The sequence below is a fragment of the Neomonachus schauinslandi genome, chromosome 10, assembly GCF_002201575.2.
Source record: "Neomonachus schauinslandi chromosome 10, ASM220157v2, whole genome shotgun sequence".
Taxonomy (NCBI): domain Eukaryota; kingdom Metazoa; phylum Chordata; class Mammalia; order Carnivora; family Phocidae; genus Neomonachus; species Neomonachus schauinslandi.
This window is the reverse complement of record NC_058412.1, coordinates 75,243,734-75,262,340: the sequence shown is the minus strand read 5'-3', so window position 1 is coordinate 75,262,340 and position 18,607 is coordinate 75,243,734. Positions and strand designations below refer to the sequence as shown.

Below are 18,607 nucleotides of genomic sequence, written 5' to 3'. Positions count from 1 at the left end.
CAACCAAGGCAGGAGGAGTGAATATGTTTCATTATTCCTCCAATACAATCTTATCTTCTCATCTCCAGCAGCATAAACATGAGTAATTTTACCCCACTTCTTAGGAAAGAGGATGTGATTAAACCAATGGAAAGCTGTTTGGCAGAACTTTGTTACTTTTAGAAATACTGTATGTTATAGAACAAAAAGCTTTAGTGTAATGGGAAAATAACTGGAATTAGGAGTCTTATCTGAATTTGAACATGAGCTCTGCTTCATATTAGAAGCTTTGAGACACAGAGCAAATTAATAATCTAAATTCCAACTGTGTTATTTAAAATGAGGACAGTTATACTTACCTTATTGAGTATTCCTACAGAATTACATGAGGTAAGTGTATGAAAGTCCTTTGCAGCCTTTAGGTTATAAAGTTGGGAATACTGATATTATTGCTATCACGAACAATACAATGGAATGATGTCTGACCACCCCCCACTAGCAAATATTTATAATTGGTTACCATATAGTTCTGTTTTTATTTTCCTTATGCACAAACTGGTCCAAATAATTGGAAAAGCTTTCAAATCTACATGGAGATTTCTACTGAAAGTTAAAAAACTTTCTACTAAATTGAACCAATTGAACTACCTCTGTTTTGAGGCTCACAGCATAAACTTGGGAATAAGGAAAAATCATTGAGTATTAATAAAAAAAACTTGACAAAAGTCTTAAAAATTTCAACAAAACCACGACCAGCACAACTGACTAAATTATCTACACCATAGAGACTGTCTACACTCTGCTGTCATTAACGGAATCTTATATAATATAGCCAGTACTCTCAGCCCTACAAACCATGAACAGCTCAGTAGATAAATCTCAATAAGCCTCCACATCAAACAGACTGGAAGAAATCAAAAGACCGCTGAGCTAAGCCAGACCAGGCTGATATTTTGGTTTATTGGTTAACTGTTATGTTTGGAAAGGCATAAAGCTTAATTGCGAGGCTTGAGGTGTATGTCAAAAATGCCTGACTTAAGTAGAAATTCTGATCATAGCATCTGTCACTAGTTAAAATACATGGAGATCTTTATCCAGGCTATTTTTTTGTTGTTTATGTTTTCAATAAATGAAAATAACCCAGTCACATGGTGACTAAATATGAATCATTGTTACAGCTTTTTGAGAAGGTTTGGAAATCCCAGGTGTAAATTAGGGACTAACACTGTTGTTAATCCAAGTCATGTAAAAGTTAAAAAGGGGAAAAATGTGGTTTAGTTTATGACTTCTTGTGGTATTAACCATAGGTTTCTCACAAATACTAATGAATGCAACACTTTGAGACACTATATGGAAAAGTGAAATCCGGTGGTATTATTTGGATATTTTTACCATTTTCTACCGAATAACTAACTCCATTTGGCTGAACAAGCAGCAAAACTAAACATTTCTTAAAAGGCCCTAGGAGAAAGTAATTTCTCCTAGTAAAGGTCCAGTAAAGTTTCTATTTAAAGACGGCAAAAGAGGTGCTCATCACTGCTACCAAAGCTACTCAACCATACTCAACGCATCAGTATTTACTTGGTGCTTTAGGACATGCAACAAACTTAAAAGACAAGCCCTCTCCTTCAGAACTTGGAATTGAGTTCAGAGTCCATAACTAATTCACAAGAAGCAATAGCAACACAAGAAAGAGAGTACGCACCATCTGTGGTACACCAGGGAGAGTCCTAAGGAAAGGGAGCACAATGAGTGCTGGGATCACCCATTTATATCGTTCAACTAATTTAAAGACAATTCTCACTAAATGCTCCCCAAGCATTACTGCACTAGGCCCTTTATAAGCTTTGTGACATTTACTCCTCGTAATAACTCTGGAGACAGGTGCTGTTACTATCCCCAATTTATGATGATGCTGAGATAAAGGAACTGAGCCTCGAGGGACTAAGTAACCAACCTAAAGTCTGAGCCCCAAGTTCAACCTAGACCTGTCTAACTTGACATGCATTTTCTGAGTGATCGGAATCTATCACTTCTTTGCCCCCGACGTAAGGCAGACCCTTTACAAGGCACTGGAGCAAAAAGATGCATCAGTCACAGGCCCTGCTCTCAAGGAAGCCACAGTTAGGTCAGGAAGACTTTGGAAGACTTCTTGGAGGAAAAAAGATTCAGGCTGAACCCCACAGGATGGGAAAAACCAGCAGACTGTAAGTAGAAGAGAAGGGACAGGCACTTTTGGAGCAGAAAAAGCAGGAACAAAAGCAACAAAAAGGAAAATCATAACATATTCAAAGGAACAGTAGGGAGATTAGCTTGGTTGGAGTATATGTACTTGTTGGTAGTTTGTAGGAGTTTAATAAATATTTGTGGGTTTGAATAATAGGAGATAAGGTGAAAAGGGCAAGTCCAAATTACATAGGGCCTTGAAAGCTAAGCTGAAGAAAATACAATTAACCAACAAATTATGTGGGCAAATGTTTAACCTCACTACTAATAAAAGCAGCAGAAATTGAAACAACATGGTAATTTCCCCCCTCACATTCTCTTAAATTTGCATTAGAAATTAATAATACCCACTACCAAGAAGATTACACATGCTAATGAATTTATAAATCGTACCTTCTTATTTAAAAGAAGCCTGGCTATGAGTTTTCAGGAATGTTTACATTCTTGAACCCACTATTTCCATTTCTGATCATTTATCCCAAAGAGTTAATCCAAAAACACAAGCAAAGCTAAAATGCATGAGGATATTCCCTGCACTACTTTTTATAATGTGGAAAAATTAGATGGAATGTAAATGCTCAGTGTTAGGCAGTTGGTGAAAACAAAAAGGAAAAGGTTTAACGAAACGGGAAAGGCCAATTAAAGGGATATGGGCTTTAGATCAGAGGCAACAGAGAGCTAGCGAAAATTCCTGAGTAGGAAGGTGAAATGGGAAGTGTTTTTCAAGATCAGTTTACCAAGAAATCTGAAAACACACAAATAGAATCTGAAGACTACTTATACCCTAATACCAAGAAATTACACCTAGGTGAATCTATCTGCACAAAATAATCTTACATATTAAAACACTTTGTAAATAAAGATACTCATCACACCATTATTAATAATATATATATATATAAAACCTAGCGGGGAAACTATGTATTTAATAATAAGAGGAAGACTAAGTAAACTATGGTTTATCCATTAAAGGAATGTTACTTTGATTGACATTATACACAAAACCCTGAAAAATGACTACATTTCAATTTAGTGAGGGGTAGGAGCAGGAAGAGATTTCTAGAGAAAGAAACCTCCACAGCAAATGCCATGGATCCCATGGAAGTCAGATTTCATGGGTGAGCCAATCGGTTTGGCTGGGCACAGCAGCACAATTCTGAAGGCAATTAGGGCTGAAAACAAGCAAGTATTTAAGAATAGAATGTCTATCTGTGGAAAGGCCACAACTGATAAATGATCATATGCCAACTGAAATACATTCTTCCCAAGACATAAATCTATTTCCCCACTGAAATATTATGCTTTCACAATGATAAAAACTGAAGCCTCTGCTGTTGCAATATTTGTAACTAATCAAAACGAGAGCACACACGCCACTCAGAAATTCTCCTTTATTGCCCTAACGTGTTGAAGCTAATGGAAAAATTGGTTTAATGAAAGCATAAAGGAAAAAGAGATGATGACCTCGGCTGTGTGCCTGGGGAACACTGAGTACTCACCACCTTTATTTTATGTCAGTGACACTGTTTTTTTTTTTTGGCACACAGAATTTCGTTTCCAAATATAGACAGGGGAGGCAGATCATCAATATTGCTTTGATGTTTAATGTGGTGATCTGAATCACTGATTGTCATATAGATAGGACAAAAGAAGGCAGCAAGATAAAGAAGTGGTCAGGTGAGATGTTCCTGCCTAAATGGCAGAAGAACCGAGAAGGGGAGGGGGAAGGGGGATATAGGGGCCGCGTGTTTGAAGAGGATGAGGAAGAGCTCGCAGAGGTGCCATCACACAGTGGCAATGAAGTGAGGCTGCGGAGGAGTGGAGCAGACAGGCTCCTCCCTGAGAGAGGGGAAGGGAGTTAACAGTATTTAAGGCTTTTCACCTTGCATTACAGTTGAGTTGAGTCTTATCTCTTTGACTGTTCTTCAAATATTTAGATCATATTTTATGAATGTCTGTACTCCTCTCAGTGCTCAGAGCCTTGAATCTAGTAAGCATTTTTGTTGAATAAATAATGAAGAAAAAAAAAAAATGTTGGGTCACCAAAACAGGCCACCAATTATAGCCAGAACCAATGGCTGAGAAGGACTTTGACTGCAGAGGGTGAAAGAGAGCATCAAGTGGGTGAATAAGGGGAGGAAGTGTGTAACTGACCACTTATATGTATCTAGATCAGTTGTCCATAGCTTGAGTGATCACAGAAATAAATACAAGAAAGACAAAGATGTACTCAAAGCAATGGATGGCTCTAGAATTTTGCTTAAAAAATAGAAAACTCTAGACCTCCAAGATTCAGCAAATGAATCAGACTTAATGATCCTCATCAAACGTAGCTAGTCTGACTCCATCTTCCATCCAGCCCAACTGGTTTGCCCTGACCCAGACAGCCTCATGGTCCACTCCTACAGAGGCAGTTTGTACAGAGCAAAACAGTAAGTTTGGAGGAGAGAAAAGAAAGAAACTCGGCAGATAGAGAAAGTGAGACTGTTCAAAACAAACAGCCGAATTTGACTTCAGAGGCCAAAACAGTACATCAAAATATAACACGTGATTTAATGAAATAGGGATTTTTGGTTAATAAATGAAAATAATTAAGTACCAATTCCAATAAATTTAGAAAGATCATTTGACTTCACTCCGTTTGGCCTCACAATAACAACATCAATGTTGTAATATAGAGGTCAAATTCCAAAATGAATTCGAGTTCCTAATAAAAAACAGTGTTAGCATTCTGTCAGCTTGTTAGAGATTAGCCATGAACCAGGGAGACATTTCACATTGCAGAGTAGCATTTTCTGACTTAGAAGTTGATTATATTTTATTTGGAATCTCTATTCTAATGCTCTACAAAACTTTTTTCATGTGTAGAGACATATACCTTGTTCTTGAGTAAAATTTTTATAATGCAAGCTTGCTTACAGTGATGAATTATATATAACCACATAGCCAGACACACTTGTACTACTTCATATCTTTTCAAAATTACATGAAGGAATTGCATAAATAAAGAAAAAAAAAACACATTTTCCTATTAAGCTAAAATACTACATATACTACTTATCTTCCTATTAAGCCGTTGTTCTTAATGAAAACATTTTCAAAGCTTTTGAAATAGCCTAGAAGAATGTAGCAGCAGACTTCCTTAGTTGCCTACTAAAAATTCATTTCCCTACCCCATCTTTCCTTTTAACAGTATTTGAGTTTGGTTTGGTATATACCCTTCTCTGAGTATGCTGAATATGCTCTGATATGCTTTAGGGAAGACTGGCACCAACCCCAAACCCAACTGGAGAATCCTGATTAGTCTAAGATAATTATGGTGTACCATTTCCCTTGTCAGGGATAAGTTGGGGCATGCTATGATGTTAACTCTGGCCAAAAAGATGTAAAGGGAAGTCTGCAGGGTGTGGGACTGAGAGCATGTGAACATATAGGAGGTGGTGTTGTCACATTTAAAAACAGAGAGGCACAAGGCCACCGGATATTTTGCCTAGACACTGTTGCATCTAGATGTGATGGCTGGCACTGCAGCCATCTTGCAACCATGAAGGAAGCTTGCCTGGGGCCAATGTCATCACATCAAGGATGACACAGCAGAAAAATGAAACAAAACAAAACAAAACAAACCCTGGGTCTTTGATGATGTTACCAACCTAGAATGAATCAATCCCCCTTAAAACTTCTTGGTTATATGTGAAATAATAACTTCTCTTTATTCTTTAAATTTTGATTCCAGTTTTCTGTTACTTACAGTCAAAAGCATTCTAACTGCTACAAGTCTGAATTATTTTAAGTCTCTGTTTAAATATTAACAAATGGATCTGTAATTTGGGAGATGAAGGGCAACAGAATATGCTGCTTAATTTACTAGAAAGACGTACAGTCCAAAGGTAGAAAACTCAGTTACACGAGTAGATCCTAAAGCCTTACCTATTATATTTCAAAGCTGGTTACTATTCTGTTCCCCTCACCCTATCTGCCCTCCCTACACACACACACACACACACACACACACACACACACACACATCACACACATACATCACACACTCCAATGGTTTGGAATTGACCTCATCTTCATACCAGTGATTTGGGAAAATGGACATCTTCTGACAAAATGGTAGAAGATTCTCTTGTAGAATATAAAGGTCTTTCTCCTGAAGAGGCACTTTAAATATCATAAGACTTGAAACAGTCTAAGATTATGAAATTTCCATTCATTCATATTTATTCACTACCTACTATATGTTACGATGCTATTTTGAATTTTTATGTGATAACTTGGGATAATTTATAGTATATATTTAACTGCAACTAAAACTAATTTTTTCTGTTTCTGCCGATATATCTGAAATGAGTATTTTCCTTTCTCACAGATGGTGCTGCTCCTAACGATCAGAAACATGCCTTCCACCTGCCTTTATCAGTTACCCCACAGGAGTCACCCTTAACTATGTCGGATAGAACACAAGATGGTAATAGATGTTCTTTAAAAGAGAGAGAGGGACACCTTGGTGGCTCAGTGGGTTAAGCGTCTGACTCTCGGCTTCGGCTTGGGTCATGATCTTGGGATCATGAGATCAAGCCCTCTGTTGGGCTCCAAGCTCAGCTCGGAGTCACTTGAGATACTCTCTCCCTCTCCTTCTGCCCAATCCCTCTCTCAAATAAAAAAAATAAATCTTTTTAAAAAGACAGAGAGAGAGAGAGAGAGAGAGTTTTCCATGGTCAAATAATTTGGGGAAATACTGCATGTTATATCACACTTTTGAAGATTTATAAAATATAGCATATGAACTGTCCTGAGAAATTCTGTCATAAAACAATTTTTATTTAATTCAATGTTTCTGAAACTTACTTGACTCTAGAATCTATTTTTCACCAAATATCTTTCAGTGTCTTGAGGAAATTAGTAATCTTTAAAACGTAAGATATATTCCCTTCTAATATGGCCACTACTCATTTAGAAGTAACAAAAAGAATAAATGCCAAAATAACCACACCAAGCTAGAACTATGCTTTAACAATCTACAGAGACTACAAGTTATTTTTAAGTAACTCTCTTCCAGGGTTTTGCATCATATTCTCCAATCCCACCTGCCAGGGACACAGAATGTAATCTCTTCTCAAATGATTCCAAAAACAATGCTTTTATTATGGGATACTACAATACAAAAACTTCTAAGTGATTCCTAATGTTATGTATCATTCAAACTAGCCTCCCTGGCATATCTGTTATACTCATTGATATAGCCCCAAAACCTAGTATAATGCTTACAACAGAATAGGTGGTCAAGGGCGCCTGGGTGGCTCAGTTGGTTAAGCGACTGCCTTCGGCTCAGGTCATGATCCTGGAGTCCCGGGATGGAGTCCCGCATCGGGCTCCCTGCTCAGCAGGGGGCCTGCTTCTCCCTCTGACCCTCCCCCCTCTCATGTGCTCTCTCATTCTCTCTCTCTCTCAAATAAATAAATAAAATCTTTAAAAAAAAAAAAAGAATAGGTGGTCAATGAATCCTTGCTCCAAGAATGAATGAATGAGAATTTCCATCACATCCTCCTCTCCACCCGTCCAAATCTTGCCCATTCTTTCAAGTGTAGATTAAGCCCTGATTCCTGCGTGGAGCCCAACCTCATCCCCCTCTGATCCCCTACCCCCAGATAGCATAGAGAGTTTGATACTCATTTTTCCTAAATTAGTTCATGTTGGTCTTATCTCTCAATAAATTATGAACTCCTTGGAATCCGAGACTGTGTTATAAACTACTTCTGTATATATTAGAGTGCCAAGGTACAATAATAAGTATTCAATGACAAAATTTTATTCATTATATTAAAAAATTTGGTGTGTAACAAGAGTAACTGGAAATTCCTGGCATTTCTAATCCTATACATTACTAAAATCAGCAGTTATAAAGACCAAGCTCTGAATAAAGAAAAAATGTTATCCAAGTTCTAAAGAAACTATCCCCTCTGGCTTTAACCTCTTTGACTCCATTTTCTCATTTGGAAAATAGCTCTGTGGTATTTCTCTACAGGTATTGAATGAGCAACAAATACTGCTTGTAAACCCCCTGATAAAGGAAGACTTTATCTCATAGTCCTGGAAGCAATCCTGACATCTTAAATTATGTAATCCTGGTATTATATTATATTAGTCTGGTTCATATAAAATGTAAGCTACAAAAATACCAAAGCTAAGAAAAAATATTTACTCATGCTTTTACTAAGATGCAGAGAGAGGATGCATGCATTGCCAAAATTCCATAGAACATGCTCAAACTAAAGCAACAATGCCTTAGTTATTAAAGAAGGCAATGGCCTGAAGCAGTACTTAGGAACAAAGATTACTTGGTCCACGCAAGAGTCAGCATTTAAGAACACAATGACTAATTCCACTTCAAGTTCATGAACATATTTCTTTTTAAGAGCTCCTTTTTGGTTAAAATTTTTATTTGTGGTTTCCTACCTATGATCCATGAACCTAAGAATGAACAAAAACTTGAAACCTGAAACTCTCCAGTAGGCCAAAGTGTCGGTATAGACTTAATTCTGATTTTAAGGACTTCTCAACAAGGGTTACACAAGACTTGTCCTTTACTTCTCAGTCTCCAAAAATACTCATTTATCAACTTGGCCTAAAGAACCAGACTGAATGTTCTTGAACAACTGTGGAAAATGCATGAATGACACCTCCAGACCATATCAAAACACTGGGGCTCTTAATTTAATTTCAAATTACTTGAATCCCAACTAGTATTACTGTTGCCAATAGAAACTCCACTTATAAATAACCAGCTGGTTTTTAAAAAATGTTCTTGTTGAGCTTACTGTGAGCTAAACGTAATCATTAAATTCATTTCCGGCACTACCTGTGTGACCTTCAGCAAATCGCTCAACTTTTCCACACCTCAATTTTCACCTTAGGTCCTCTCAAAGATAAAAGCTAGTAACAGCTATCATTTTTTAAAATATTTTATTTATTTATTTATTTGAGAGAGCGCATGAGAGAGAGAGAGCTAGCTTGAGCGTGGGGGGTGGGGGGGCAGGTGGGAGGGGCAGAGGCAGAGGGAGAAGCAGACTCCGCACGGAGCAGGTTGCCCAACCCAGCACAGCGAAAGGCAGACACTTAACCGACTGAGCTACCCAGGCGCCCCTATCGTTTTTGTTAAAGATACGAATGAAAAATATAAGCACAGACTTGTAAAACATTAGGTTAAGCCTAGAAGACATCATACCTTAGACAAGAATCATCATCACAAAACCCCCAAATCTTCTCCCTGCAGCACTAAACTATCATCAAACACAAGTGGTAAATGTCTTACTGGCCACACAGATAGCCTATTGAGGTAATTTAATTCATCCCCTACTCGCCAACCAGAAAACTAAGATTTCTACATTCCTGATGCTATAGTAAGACATTAGAAGCCTTGTGACCTGCTCCTCCCTCACCTCTGTCTGCGTGAAAACAGAGTGTGAGGTTCCCTAGGAAGAGAATATCCATGGGACCAAGGCACACAAAGTCTTCCGCCACCCACAGAAAGGGTCTCACAGTCACCTCAAAACAAACTTCTTCATTGGCCCCCTCCTACCTTTCCTCCTAAAATCAACAGGCCACATGGGAGATGGGAGATTCTTACTCTACACTGAGACCTTAGGCAAAGTAGCTCACTTCCCACAATGACAATGTAAAACCTAAAGCCAGACTCTAAAAAGGTGACTCACTGATCATGAAGGGCTATGTGCATTGGTGTGTAAATCCGTATGCACTCTGCAAACGACTTGACTTGTGTTCTAGTTCTGCCACTTTCTGGCTGGCCGGCCTCGGGCAAATAACTACATCTAACCGACTAACCTTAGTTTACTTCTCTGTGAAATATGGATTACTATCCAGTTTGCAGGGCTGTTGTGGAGGCTAAATTAGACACCCACAAAGGAGGGTCTAGCTATGCCAAGCACACACACAGGCATTGAAGATATGCTACCCCCTTCCTTCTGCACCCATGGAACAGAGACTATAGTGCAGCAGATAACCGCAGGTATTCTTCATGAGACTGTCAGGTTTCCCCAGCGCCAAGCACAAGTCTGATTCATCTTTGGATCTCAGTGCCCAGCAGAGGGCCTGGCCCAGAGTAAACACACAATAAATGCTTTTTAAATGGAGAAAATGAGAATCCTTTGGGTCTGAGGATGTTAAGATTATCCTGGCCACAGTCAAAGAAAATTCTGATTTTCAGTTTGGCCAAATAAGCGCTTGCTGCAAACTATTATATAGTTCAAAGCAAATAAGCTATTCTGAATTCTAATAATTACATTCTCTAAAATATAAAAACCCAATTGCCCTACAGCTCTCAATTTCAGTTTTGAGAATCCAATTATTTCCTAAACAATGGAGTGGGTAACCACAGAAACTTGTGGAATCTCTTTTCCTAGAAAACATGAAGAACAGGAGAGAAGCCAGTTTGTCTGGAAACTGCTTCAAATTTTATCTATAAGCAGAGGCTGGACCAGATCAGATGCCCCTCGGAGGATCCTTCTAGGCCTATACAACTAAGACACTGGGAGAAAATAACTAAAATAATTATCTGTAGTTTACACCCAGGAAAGTAAAATAAATACAATTCAACATCTCTCAATGCAGTCATTAGAAATAATTTTACTTGGACCTGGTGATGCTTTTATAAGTGTATTTTTCTTAAATTGTGCTAAACCATCCCAATCTATCAATTTAAATATGAGCTTTCTCTAACGAGACAGAATAGAGATTATTATAACCTAACAACACAAAAAACAAGATTATTCTATTGTTCCATCTTTCAACCTACCTGTTTCCATGTACCCCAAATTTACTCATTCCCAAAGCTTTATAAGAAACAGTACTTCCCCCAAAGAGTCCATGCAACTCTCCCATTAATGATTTTCTAGTGCATCTATTACTCATGGCACACTGTGCAGCCACTTATTATAAATTGTCTTTTACTCGTATCTTTTGCATACAACAATTTTTGTTCCCTTAGCTATAATGTAAGCTCCTTGAGCGAGGTCCAAGTTTTATATTTCTCGTGTACTCCTCTATTGTGTCAATCATGAGTTCATGACACATGCTTACAAATTCTCATTGGCTGACTAACTGATTTAAAATGAAGAGAGAGGGGCACCTGGGTAGCTCAAGTGGTTAAGCGTCTGACTCTTGAATTTGGCTTAGGTCATGAACTCAGCGTCCTGAGATGGAGCCCTGTGTCCAGGGCTTAAGAATCTCTCTCTCCCTCTGCCCCTTCTCCCACTCGCATGCGTGTGTGCACACACTCTCTCACTCTCTCCCTCTCAAATAAATAAATACAATAAAACAAAGCAAAACAAAATAAAATAAAATAGAGAAAGCAGGAGCTATAGAATACTCTCTATACTGAGGACCAAAATGAAGCTTTGGCAAAATCTAAAATAAAGTTTTCAGACTGCTATATATTGACATTTGTCATTTACCTGAAACTAGAATAGTTGAAGGTTAATACCCGCAGCGGCTAAAGAGAAAGGCCTAGAGTTAAAGATCACATTGGTTTAGCTCCTGTCCGGTAAGGAAGGAGGAACTCTCAGGGGGCGCCCACTCACAACACTGCAGAGAGAGGCCACTTTGGAAAGCCCAGCACACGCCCCAGATCACAGAGCTGTGCAGACTCTGCTTCTACGTGGGATCAAAGATTCATTCTGTCAGGCCAAGTCAGCCAGGGGGTAATAAAGGGAAAGGAAAAGAGATTTAGCAAATTAAAATGTTGTAACCTTATTTCAAAAAACCAAGTGAAACTTAAGTTTTCTCATTCTTCGTAATCCAAGGAACACATCTAGAACAAGACTAAGGAGCTCTAGAGTCCAACCATCACCAGTGCAGCACTCTACATACTTCTAAATGGGGATGCAGAACCTCCTGCTCCCTTCTTTACATATGAAAAGGGAACTTCTTGTCCATACTACAAGGCAGGTACTGTTTTAGGAACTGGGAATAGAGCGGTTTACCAAACCCACAATTTTAGTAACAATTACATAAAGCCTTAGCTTAGTATTTTGCAAAAATAAGAGACCTCCAGGATGGTCCAGATCTCTTATCTTAGAGGAGAAAACCAAGGCCCAGAGAGGTTAACTAATTTGTCTCAGTTGGTTATCGTGGCTATATGGCAACAAACGCAGGGAATAGAAACCAGATTTCTTCTCTCTCCTCTAGTAACAAAATTTACTTGCTCTTTCAGGAACTATTTCTGTGTGCCTATTTTATGCCACACGTACGGTAGGTACCAGGTATACAAATGGGTTACACACGGACTCTGTCCTCAAAAATTTCAGTGTAACTCTAAGATGATGGGATGAGCACCTTAATAGAAGTGGTAACAGAAAAAAAGCAAACTCTAATTGTGTAGGACTCCCAACATTTTATTTATTTTTTAAGATTTTATTCATTTATTTATTTGAGAGCGAGCCCGTGTGCAGCAGGGGAGGAGCAGAGGGAGGGGGACGAGCAGACTCCGTGCTGAGCTCGGAGCCCCACCCGGGGCTCGATTTCAGGACCCTGAGATCATGACCTGAACTGAAATCAAGAGTCAGACACTTAACTGACAGCCACCCAGGACCGTGACTTCCAACATTTTAAAAGAAAATGAACAGTTAATCATTTGTTTTATCCCCACCATAGCTCTACGAGAACAGAGCACGGATTTTATTATGCCTGTTACATAGATGGAGAAACTGAAGTACAAAGAGGATAAGGGAGTCTATTAAGGTCATCTCTAGCAGCAGCAAAATGCCTAGAAACCAAGTCTGTTTACTCCAGGATAGCTATTTTTTTCCCACTAGATGGGAAAAGGCAGATGTTCCTTTTATGACCAGTTCCCTTCTGACCAAGAGCACACATTTGCAAGACGGTGTGCAGAACAATCTGTGGCTATGAAAGTAGACTTAACTGGCCTGTGAGGTCTCATCAGCTGAGTGTCATTATTCGATGGTTGACTAACCAACCAACGAGACATCATTATTACTAGCATTCTTAAAGTGCCCATTATACATATACAGAATAGATGGGAAAGGTTCTGCCCTCAGGGAGTTAATATTGTAGAGAACAGGGTTATAAACATTTCAACAAAAAGTGACATAATTAAACAAACTACAACTAGAATAACCACTACAAATAACAGCTAATTTAAGACACTAAAGGTTTTGCAGAGCAAATCTAGTGGATGCTTCCAAGAAATATACTCTTACAGAGAACAGAAGCCTTGTATACATAATGATATAGACCAATCTTCAGATTATTAAAATAAAGACTCTTTCCTACCAAGAACGTTCATCACATTTAAAAAAATTATTAATTTCTTAATTCCCTCATTTCACCTTCCAAGTTCACTTAAAACAATTATATGAATATTCCATTTCCCTCTTTCTAGGAAAGTTACATATTTTGTAACCTTCCCTATTTAAGAATAATGAATTTATAATGGTGGCTCCCATCAGCATGCCTTTGGCAAAACGATTAAAGCAGGGTGGTTTCATTGTGTTATTCTTCCGCCCTCCTTCAGATGTAACCTAGATGGAATGAATCTGATGATTTTCTCCTATACATAGTAAAATCTGTATACACATCTGAGAATCACTCACTTTATAAAAAGTAAAAGGGAAAAAAGCATTTCTACACTGTCACGTTCAGTTTTAAACATTAATTTCACTGTTAATTATCTCATATTTTATTTATGCCATTATTTATCATGGCCTTATAACATGACCAAACTGTTTTAAACCTTAATACTTTTTAGAATTACTAACAAAATAAAGAAAGCTAAGGAGAAACAAATATTAGTGATTTCAAACTACTGAGAGGAAGAACTTCTTTAGAAACTGGCTAATAGTAAAAATCGTAATCATCCTTTCAAAGGAATGTTAGCATTATTTTAAAAATAAAACTTGATTAAAACAACAACTCTCCAGTATTTCCTGATTACATTCAGGGGATTCATACTTATAGCCAGTTACTTTCTTTTTAAATATTTGTTGAATTTCATAGGGTGATAAGTAGCAATTTAAATGACAATTCAGAACTATCAGTAGTTTCATTAGAATTATCAACAGTGCATCATAAAATTATTCCATGACATTTTCTAATTCCTAAAACTCACTTCCATCACAAGAAAATATTTTAACAAGTAACAGCTTAAAACCTAAATTAAAAATTGTGATAATAAGCCTTTTTAGGTAGGAGAAGGAATAGGGCCTTAGTTTATCTATAGATCATTAAGAGAAGTACTGGGCCTAATTGGATCCTAAATTAAGTAAAGAATGTAATTAAACATGCAGCGACAGTGACATCTAGTGTCAGCACTTGGCCACTGGACTACCATCAAATCCTCCCAAGTGCTGAAGAAACAACTATTCAAAACTTTTCTTTAAAAACCAACAAACGGAACTTGTACATTATATCTAAAAATTACCCATCATTAAACTGTTTCAATAAGTTTCCTTCCAGACATTGAAAAAAAAAATCTTAAAAGGAAAACATCTTAAAGAAAAACCGTAACACTGAAGACCTAAAAGTAAAAAAGCATTGTTTATTCCATGTGGCCAACATCTATCTGTAACTGCTCCCCTTGGCTACAGAGTTTAACGCAAAAAAGCAAAGATACTACACAAGCTAGTACTTGGTTAACATATCAAGAAAAAGCAACTTAGGACATTTCAGGAATACCTGAAGATGCAAAGAAAAAAAAAAAAAAAACTTCAGCTCTTGCACCGAGAAACAAGCTCACTATTTCAGCCCTTGCTACCTTGCTGTATTTTTGTTGCTTTGAAAGGTCCACTTTTAAACAGTAGGTATTTTTGCCGAAGAGCTTAGAATTTGGCAGCCTAAGTTAATTTACTATAGCATTTTAATAGTTTTATGCTCTAGATGAATCTATAAAAGTAAGCAAATTTCCAAAAATTATTTTTGGCCAGGACAATATTTTGTAAAAAGTAAAGTTAGCATTAGATGAAGCTTACCTATTTTTTTTGGAGAGTTCATCCTTTCCCCTTTTAACTCCAAATATTCTTGTGATCAAGGTACTAAAAAGAAGTGTGGATGAATTTCTCACCTAATGTAAAAATAAACGCACAATAAGGGTTAAGAAATATACATGGCATGAAACCAACATTTACAATGTTCAAACTTGACATTCAAAGTCCTTACCCAATTGGCTAATGTGGGGCTAAAGCAAATATGGTTTGTGTTCATGAAATAATTTTCAAAAACTGTATAGTAACTGACTCAATGACTTCCTCTTACACTAAGCTCTATAATCCAACCACATGCACACAACACAGCTCTTTCCTATACTTCTACCATTACCACCAATTATTTTATTTCTTTGTACTTGTATCATCAAATAACACATATATTTTTTTTTAATTCATTTTCCTATATTGTTTCTGACTAACCCAGTAAAGAGCTCAGCTCTTTCCACTTCTTTTCTGTAATCATTTACCTATGGGAAATATAAATTTATAAGATGTAACTCAATCCACATTAATTAATATGGTCAAGAAAATACTTATTATCCAAAATGTTGTTTATTAACCCCACAATGGAGTAACTTAATAAATTTTAACCCTATAATCATCTGAGACAACTGGCTAATAAAAATAAGAGGAGGGAGGGGCGCCTGGGTGGCTCAGTCGTTAGGTGTCTGCCTTCAGCTCAGGTCATGATCCCAGCTTTGGGCTCCCTGCTCGGCAGGAAGCCTGCTTCTCCCTCTCCCACTCCCCCTGCTCGTGTTCCTGCTCTCGCTATCTCTCTCTCTGTCAAATAAATAAAATCTTTAAGAAAAAAAAAAAAATAAGAGGAGGGAATTATCTTTAGTAAATACAAGTCATTTTTTCAAAATTATAATAACAGGGACACCTGGGTGGCTCAGTCCCTTAAGCGTCTGCCTTCAGCTCATGTCATGATCCGGGGTCCTGGGATTGAGTCCGCATCAGGCTCCTTGCTCAGTGGGAGCCTGCTTCTCCCTCTCCCTCTGCCTCTCCCCCTGCTCATGCTCTCTCTCTCTCTCTCTCTGACAAATAAATAAATAAAATCTTTTTTAAAAAAATAACAGAGATACCTATTTCCAAACCAATGTGTCAAGATGTTTTGTTGGATCATAAAAATGTCCTGAGTGCCATGGTATACTGACTGGGCTTCCTCGATTACCTTGCCAAATCAGAGCAGAGATGTATAAATAAGAACTCCCCTACAGTGTATAAGGCATGATACCAGCATCACGGAGAATATCTAGAAGACACACTTACGGCCAACACAGAACTTATTTTCTAATGAGATAGGTGTCATAATCACATGGTATGTTTAAACAGCTATTAATATAGGAAGAAAGGTAATTAAAAGTAACAATGTAAGATTTATAGAACAGCCGCCTGAAACCTGCAGCACGGGTCACAAACTCAAATGCCCACAGGGGGCAGTGAGTGCGGGGGCAGTGCAGGCCTGGGTCTAATGCAGTCACTATTCAGCTTCAGCTGAGTTGCACGAGGGAAGGTAAGCCCAGTGTTGCCAGATCTGCCTTCTCGAGAGAAGCCAGAAAACCCAGTTTTTATGTGAAATCTTACTATTTTGAAATGTTGACAATAAATTAAAGGAAAAAAACCCAAAACATCAAGGAGGCCAAATAAAACACAGCTGCAGGCTAGATTCGACCTATCAACCACCAGTTTGCAACCTCTCCTCCAGAAGCCCAAGACTGACTCAATTCATGCATGGTAACTCTAGGAGTGGACTACAATTCATACCAAAGTGGCATAATTCATACCAATATTGCAATGAAACCCTAAAATTGGACAAATTCACTTATGTTCATTCCACAGTCAACAAACATTAATGAAGCCCCTACTATATGCCCTGACTAATATCCCCAGGCAACAAATCAATCTGTCCTGTTACACTATCAACATGGCCTCTGCCCTAGCTCAGATCTTGATTATCTCTCACCTGGTCTATTGACTTAGTGCCCAAAGACTCTTGGGTTTAAGATGACTTGGTAAAGTCATATAAAACCTGTCTCCTCTCAGGAATCACACAAAAAACAAAAAAGAAAAATAGAAGCACAAATCCCATCCTGCCCTAAACCAAACTTTCTAACAAAGGCTGCCAGATGCAGTCAAGCTAAAATAGGAGTTCCGGGAGACGAAGTGAATGGGAACCCCCAGGGAGAAAATCCCTTGTCTGATTCAATAAGCTGGAGGCAGGAGACAGTCTTTCAGTAATATTAAGATAGATCTGAGGGTTCCAATAGTAGTAGTCTGATCCATTCAGTATCACATTCCCTCATTAGCTGCCAACAATCATCATTGCCTATTCTAGTAGGTGTAGCAACATGGTGATATTCTACCATTAATTAGTTACAATTTTCAGAAGTTACCCTGTTACTGGATTACTACAGAATCATTTCCATAAATTTACCAGTTTGCAGAATGAGTTAATGCCACAGCAGCCCCCAAAGATCACCAAATAATGACCTTTTAAGACATTAAAGAAAATTAATTTTCCTTTTCTTGAGATAAAATTCACATACCATAAAATTTGCCATGTTAAAGGGTACTATTCAGTGGTTTTTACTATATTCACAAAGTAGGAAACTACCACCACCTAATGCCACAATATTTTCCTCACTCCAAAATGAAACCCTATACACATTACTAGTCATTACGCATCCTTCCCCACTAGGCAAGCACTAATCTACTTTCTGTCTCTATGGACTTGCCTATTCTGGACATTTCATACTCGTGGGATCATGCAATATGCAGGCTTTTTTGTCTGGCTTCCTTCACTTAGCTGTTCTCAAGGTTCACCCATGTTGTAGCATGTATCAGTATGACATTCCTTTTCATAACCAAATAATATGCCATTGCATGGATATACCATATTTTTTAAATCTACTCATCATTTGATGGACATCTGGGTTATTCCCATTTGGGGGCTAGTATGGATAATGATGCTATGAACACTCACAAGTTTTTGTGTGAATGTGTCATTTCTTTTGGGTATATAGGTAGAAATGGTATTGCTGGGTCATATGGTAATGATAGAGTAAACAGTCAGACATGAGCTGGAGGCAAAGGTGGTGATAAATAGGTGACACATTAGAAGCTTGGGGCACGACATCCTGACTTTGTGGCTTTTAACATCCTGGCCTCACAGCTTCCAACACTGACAGACCAAGAGTCACAGGTACAGAACATGCACTCTCCTCTTCAATCTCTGCCCCCAGGGTAACCTATAGCTTCATTATAATATATTCACATTGTGGTTTCTTCAACCCACCCCTGACTTACCCCCATGGCAGAAGATGGCCATGACAGTTCTGGCAAGAACCTTGCAGGGTCAAAAACTCCGCCTCCCAACC

The 18,607-nt window shown here is 38.1% G+C and overlaps 1 protein-coding gene across 4 annotated transcripts in view; it reads right to left on the bottom strand.

Moving 5' to 3' along the window:
* THADA (THADA armadillo repeat containing) overlaps positions 1-18,607 on the bottom strand; it is a 323,565-nt gene that overhangs the window by 211,647 nt on the left and 93,311 nt on the right. For all 4 annotated transcript variants that reach the window (XM_021701170.2, XM_021701169.2, XM_021701171.2 and 1 more), the window contains one exon: positions 15,213-15,304. In XM_021701170.2, the coding sequence (XP_021556845.1) occupies positions 15,213-15,304 (92 nt within the window). The remainder of the gene's footprint in view (positions 1-15,212; positions 15,305-18,607) is intronic.